Source organism: Hypomesus transpacificus, chromosome 18 (assembly GCF_021917145.1).
Source record: "Hypomesus transpacificus isolate Combined female chromosome 18, fHypTra1, whole genome shotgun sequence".
In the NCBI taxonomy this organism is placed as follows: Eukaryota; Metazoa; Chordata; class Actinopteri; order Osmeriformes; family Osmeridae; genus Hypomesus; species Hypomesus transpacificus.
The window spans coordinates 85,001-91,515 of record NC_061077.1 but is presented as its reverse complement, the minus strand read 5'-3'; the positions used below and the strand labels follow the sequence as shown (position 1 = coordinate 91,515).

At 50.3% G+C, this 6,515-nt stretch overlaps 1 protein-coding gene across 1 annotated transcript in view; it reads left to right on the top strand.

The window, feature by feature from the left end:
- Positions 1-5,748: 5,748 nt before the first annotated feature.
- The window catches only part of agrn (agrin), a 71,146-nt gene continuing 70,379 nt past the window's right edge, over positions 5,749-6,515 (top strand). The window contains exon 1 of the mRNA XM_047040279.1: positions 5,749-5,975. Coding sequence (XP_046896235.1) covers positions 5,834-5,975 — 142 coding nt within the window. The 5' untranslated portion in view covers positions 5,749-5,833. The remainder of the gene's footprint in view (positions 5,976-6,515) is intronic.

Below are 6,515 nucleotides of genomic sequence, written 5' to 3'. Positions count from 1 at the left end.
CTGCCTCGCAGAATGAAGTGGGCTTATCAAAATAAGGGCGATTTATTGAATTCTTGTCATGTTGAACAGGCTGTATATTACGGGGACTGAAGTGAGTGCAGATTTAAGAGGTTTATCTGTGTGTGTGTATGTGTGTGTGTAGTGTTGTGGCTTTGTGTTGGGGATTGGTTGTGTGTGTGTGTGTCTGTGTGAATACAGTGTTGGCGTCTATGTTGATTTAACATACCTATTATTATTATTACTACTACTATTATTATTATTATTATAAATGATGATGTCACTATTGTTCATGCTGCTGTCTCCAAGCCTGTTATCGTGTTTTGGATGACAAGTCTGCCTGTTTGCTGTTGGTGATAATCATGCAGGGGTGCGAGTGACTTCCAGATGCCCCGTCATCAATCCACATCTCACAAGGGAACGCTTTAAATATCAGCTCCCCCCTCCGACCCTCTCCTCATCTCCCTTCATGACAAATCCTTTCTTTTTCATCCTGTCTGCTCATCTCTTGGAACTCCGGGGACATAGTCTGCCTGTCTCCCCCAAATAAGCGTTACAGAGCGCCAGCCCCCCCCCCCCCCTTCTCCCTCTCCCTCTCCCTCTCCCCCCCTCCCTCTCCCTCTCCCCCCCCCCCTCCTCCCCCCTCCATAACCCGTCAACCATATCTAAGCCAAGAGCCGACCTTGAAACCCCCCTAAACTCCAGCGTTCAGGGTATTGTGTCAACAGAATAGGAATAGAATGACTGAAGCCATTCCTCTGTGTGCGACCAGGAGTGTGTGTATTCTGGGTATTGGAGGCAGATTCTCCATACTCAAGGGGAACACCAAAGCATGTAAGAGAGAGAGACAGCTGCAGTCAAATAAGCTCTTTGAAGAACTACATCAAACGAAGTGAATCATCTCCCAGCTATCCGACGGGCTGACGGTACGCTGTGCGGCACGGTGTTCACAGAGACCGGACGTGAGGCCGCAAGGTTTTTTATGTGGATGACGGGGCAGTGTGTGTATGTGTCTGTCTGTGTTTGTGTGTGTAAGATAGATGGGGAGAGAGAGAGAGAGAGAGAGAGAGAGAGAGAGAGAGACAGAGAGAGAGAGAGACAGAGAGAGAGAGAGAGAGAGAGAGAGAGAGAGATAGCATGGCAGTGGATAAGAGGAGTAGAGGTCTCTTCATCCATTGACCCTCTTTTTCTGTATCACATGCTTAATGGTCGGCTGGCTGGTTTGCTGGCTGGCTGGTTTGCTGACTGTTGTGCAGGTTGGCTGTCTGGTTTGCTGCCTGACTTACTGGCTTGCTGACTGACTAGCTGACAGGCTTGCTGGCTGGCTTGCAGCATGCCAGTTCACCCCCTCTTCTCTCTCTGTCTCCATCGCTCTCCTCCCCCCCATCTGACTCTGTTACATGGTGGTCTAATGACTAGAGTACTTTACCCTTCCCGTAACGCACTAGCACAACACACCTGCAGTGGGGGATACTGTTACACACACACACACACGCACACACACACACACACACACACACACACACACACACACACACACACACACACACACAGACACACACTAGTCTCAGCCTCACACAGTAGTGGGCTGACAGCTCTTGGCTCTAATGAAGCAATAATAAACCACAGGATCACAGGGAACAGACAGGCCGCAGCAAGACTGTCTGACCGACTTTGGCTGCCTGACTCCTAAGCTGACTGGCTGCCTGGCTGTTTGTCTGCCAGTGTGCCTGGCTGACTGGCTGCGCGGGTGTTTGTCTGCCAGTGTGCCTGGCTGACTGGCTGCCTGGCTGTTTCTCTGCTCTGCTGCCTGTCCTGACTGCTTATTAGACACAGCAGGTATCTGTGTGTGAAGGTGTGTGTGATGGCAAGATCACTTACTGCGTACACCCACTCCTCATAGTTCTCCTCCTCTCTGTTCCCTCGTGTTCCTTTAGCTTCTTTTGATACTGTCTGCATGAGGGTGCTTGTCGCTTTCCAGGCTGTTTGCCTGCCCCCCTTTTCATCCTCAGTTGAAATGACATTGTAGTCTCTTTTTTCTCTCTCTTATTTTCTCACTCGAACCTCACCTCCCTCCCTCTCATTTCTCTCAGCTTCTCCCGTCTCTCTCTCCATCTCTCTCTCTCTCTCTCTCTCTCTCTCTCTCTGTCTTACCATATATCCACATTCCTCTTTCTCTTTCCATATCCTTATTCCACCCCCACCCCTCTCTATCTCCTCATCGTTATCCAACCCTAACCAGGCCCATCTCCTCCGTACTGCTGCTGTGAAGGGAGGACAGCCTAATTGGCAATGAGGAGCACTAAACTTTAGAGGTAGCAGAGGACTTTTTTTCTGCCTTTCAAATGATAATAATGAGAAGAATACAGGTGGTGGAGCCCCTGAAATGTGCGCTTGTTACTCCGGTCACATTCGCCAAGGCAATTTGCCTCCTTGTCTGCGTCTGACAAGGGAAGCTTATCTGTGCTAACACCAAGGCGAGTCGCAAGCCGAGAAAAACCGGACGGCCCCTAAGCATTCAAATCACATCCCCGTCCCCACACCCCTACCTCAGGCACCCCCTGTCGTGCCCCTTCCTCGGCTATCATCGCGGCGCGGCGGCTACGCTAGCAGGGTGGGGGAAGAAAAAACGATCCCACTAGTATTTCATGTGTTTGAGAAGGGTGAGGTAAATGCAGTTTACTGTCAAAAAGCAAATAGGGACTATGGGCGTCTGTGTGTCCGGCATGGCTCTGCGCCGAAGCCTGACTAGTTCAAGTTCAAGTTCAACTTTATTTATATAGCACATTTAAAAACACGGCTGGCCAAAGTGCTTCACAGTGAGGTTGACCTTACACATACACTTAAGAATACAGACGTACACAATGAAATAGAATTCAAAAGCTAAAATAGGAATTATAAAAAATTGTACACCAAATAAAATAATCAGTTTAAAATAAAGAGTGCTATAAATAAAACCATACAAATATAAACAAACCTAAACCCCAGAGCAATCATGGAAAGGCTAGAGAGAAGAGGTGGGTCTTTAGCCTGGTCTTAAAACAACAAATGGAGGGTGCCAGCCTAGTCTCTAGTGGCAGGGAGTTCCATAGTCTAGGGCCGGCCACATAGAAGGCACGTTGAGAAGAAGTGAGGTGCGGGACACTACACAGTGTGTGTTTCTGTGTACTGTATGTGTGTGTGTGTGTGTGTGTGTGTGGAGTGTGTACTTGTGTACTGTGTGTGTGTAGATTGTGTGTGTGTGTTGACCACCACCTCCAGCCTTAGCTCACCTTCTCCTCTAGAAGACCCTTCTCTCCTTTAACCTGAGAGAAGAGGTGGGTCTTTAGCCTGGTCTTAAAACAACAAATGGAGGGTGCCATCCTAATCTCTAATGGCAGAGAGTTCCATAGTCTAGGGCCGGCCACAGAGAAGGCACGCTCTCCTCTACGCTTGAGTCGTGCACGGGGGACCACCAACATAGCCTGGTCAGATGTTGCCAGCATAACACTTTGCTTTTTCAGTCTGCTAGCAAGCCTTTCCTAAACCTTCCTTGTCGTGTAGCAGGCGTAGTTCGTCAGTCCTCCCGATCATTCCCCTCAGCTTCACTGGTAGGCTTCCTGTACTGGGGACCTCTGACTGGAAAGCGCAACTACTTTCCCAGCCACTGTCATGAACTCCAGCGAACTCCAGCAAACTCCAGCGACTTCTTAATGTCATCGCCTTCCATGGCGGTCAGTGCCTTTGGCAACAGTAAAACGAATACTGTATTGTTTTTGTTTAGAGCCGTAATTGGAGCCGAATAAAGGCTAGTATTCACCTCTTTGACAATTGACAACCGTTAACAAATTGTTGTTTGAGCTAGCTAGCTGTTTACTCCGCCGCCATCTTTCCAATATCACAAGCCAACGAAAAGGCTAGCTTTTACTGGATAGGCATAGGCCTACTCTGGATGTTCTCGTTATTATTTGCGTCAGAGTCTGTCTCTTAGTTGTTGCTTTTGATCGCATACAGGAAGACTTAAGTCATACCTTTTGGGGTGATTTCACCCGTTTTTGCCTGACGTGATGTTTATCTCGCTGAAGAATATAGATGTACAGCGTGGTCACCTGGAAACCCAAAACATCTCCAAGAAAAGGAACCTCCGTTTTCAGTTGTGTGACACAACTGTTTTTTTTCACCTCCACACGAAAATATAACTCTAAAACAAAGAGTGAGTGACTACGCAAAGGGATTTTTGATGTGGAGAGATGTAGAGAAAGAGAGTGGTAGAGAGAGGGAGAAGAGAGAGGGAATGAGAGCTGATTCGAGATGTGTGTGCTTTGATCAGGCAGTACACAAAGCTCTACCTCTGCCAGCCTCTCTCACCCAGATCCCCGACACTCATTAACAAGACAGCCGACACACACACACACACACCTACACACACACACACACACCTACACACACACACACACACCTACACACACACACACCTACACACACACACCTACACACACCTACACACACACCTACCTACATACTGTACTCTCCTAGATCCTCCCACGGATAAACACCACAACCCTCTGGAACTCACACACACACAAAGACACACACACAAAGACACACACACCCTGTTAAAGACGAGCGACACTCCTCTATTTTCAACAACAAAGCGTTCAGTGAAGGATTGTGGATTAATATATACTGCCTCGTACCCAAAATGAAATTCATAGACAACGACTGTAACAAAGGGGGATATTGGACGCAGATAAATATTATTCCGGGGTATAAAAAAGTGGCCGGCAAAGGAAATGACTGCTGAGTCTTGTCAGAGGGACCGCGCTCCCTCGGGGCAATGCTGCCGCGTGTTTGTTAATGCCCGTCATAAATATGTATCAGGCAAAAATAACGTAGATCATAATCGGATGGTTCCTCCTTTGTCGAGCTTATGAGCTACAAGAATACCTCCATCACTCGAAGGCGTCGGCTAAATTAGAAGTTCCTCCCACTCCTGTCGCCGAGAACGAGGCAGACCTGAGTGGCGAAGCTGTTTAATAATAACCACGGCAACGAAACAGATCCCCGGGGAGCCTCTCTCGTCCTCACCAAGGAAGGGAAACATTCAGAGGGTCCTCTGTGGATCCACAGAGAGCATGCTGGAGCATAGCAATCGAGAATGTATTGTGAATGCAGAGCCTCCTTACATTTACATTTACATTTAGTCATTTAGCAGACGCTCTTATCCAGAGCGACTTACAGTAAGTACAGGGACATTCCCCCCGAGGCAAGTAGGGTGAAGTGCCTTGCCCAAGGACACAACGTCATTTGGTGTGGCCGGGAATCGAACTGGCGACCTTTAGATTACTAGCCCGACTCCCTCACCGCTCAGCCACCTGACTCCCATGAATTCCTGAATCCTTGAATTGGGGCGGCTGCCGATGAATGCTTGTTTGTACAGCCAGCCAGCTGTGACCATGGAGACTTAGTCAGGATGTCAAGTAGTCCTTCAGGGCAGAGCCATCCATCCATCCATCCACTTCTCCTGTCAGTCCTCCCACAGGCCCACACTCCCCTCTAACTAGTTTGGCACGGCGCCCTTCTTACACATGTTGGGGCTGTCGCCCATTATGGAGCTGTTGTGAAAGACAGTGTGTCACCGGGTAGGATTATACTTTGGGTTCTAATGATTCTCTCCCTTCTCTCCCTCCCTACCTCCCACCCTCCCTTCTCCCCCTCCATTCCTTCCCTCCTCCATCCATCCGTTCTCCCCCCCCCCCCCTCCCTCCCTGCAGCTCTGAAGGACCCCTGCAGCGAGGTGACCTGCAGCTTCGGCAGCACCTGCGTCCAGTCGTCCGACGGCCTGTCGGCCAAGTGCATGTGCCCCCTGAGCTGCGAGGGCAAGGCCCGGGAGGAGGTGTGCGGCAGTGACGGCAAAGACTACCGCAACCAGTGTGAGCTCCACAAGCACGCCTGCGATGCCCAGCAGAACGTCCAGCTGAAGCACCAGGGGCCCTGCGGTGAGTTGCTCTCCTGCCCCGCCCCGGCCCACTTCCTGCTGGGTCGGCCTTGCTCCTGAATGAGACGTGTGTGTGTGTGTTCAGCTATCTGTTGACCTGCGGTAGGTTAGTGGGGAGGTGAAAGGGAGCGGACTGGGGAGCGTGTGATCAGAGCTGGAGCTGTCGGAGCAGGGGCCTTGTTCACCTTGGAGATGTTGATATGGAGGCTTCATCATCCTCTCCCCACCTACACTAACTCCACACCGGGATCCCTCGGGGCCCCTCCGCCTCACGCAAAACCCTCCCGCAGTGCAGATTGTTGACTAACAAAAGACGACGGTGGCTTTTAAGTGGAGCGGTTTGAAATCGCGTGGCGTCGGTTCCCCCGCTGTGCGGGGTTTGAATATTCTTTCTGAGTTGTTTTTCTCGTGGAAGGGCCTCTGACTTTGAGATATCTTGTCTGGGTAAGCCAGACAGAGTGGGCAGACCCCACCCCCTACACCCCCCCCCCTCCCCAGAGTGACAGGGGACAGAGTGGGCAGACCCCACCCCCTACACCCC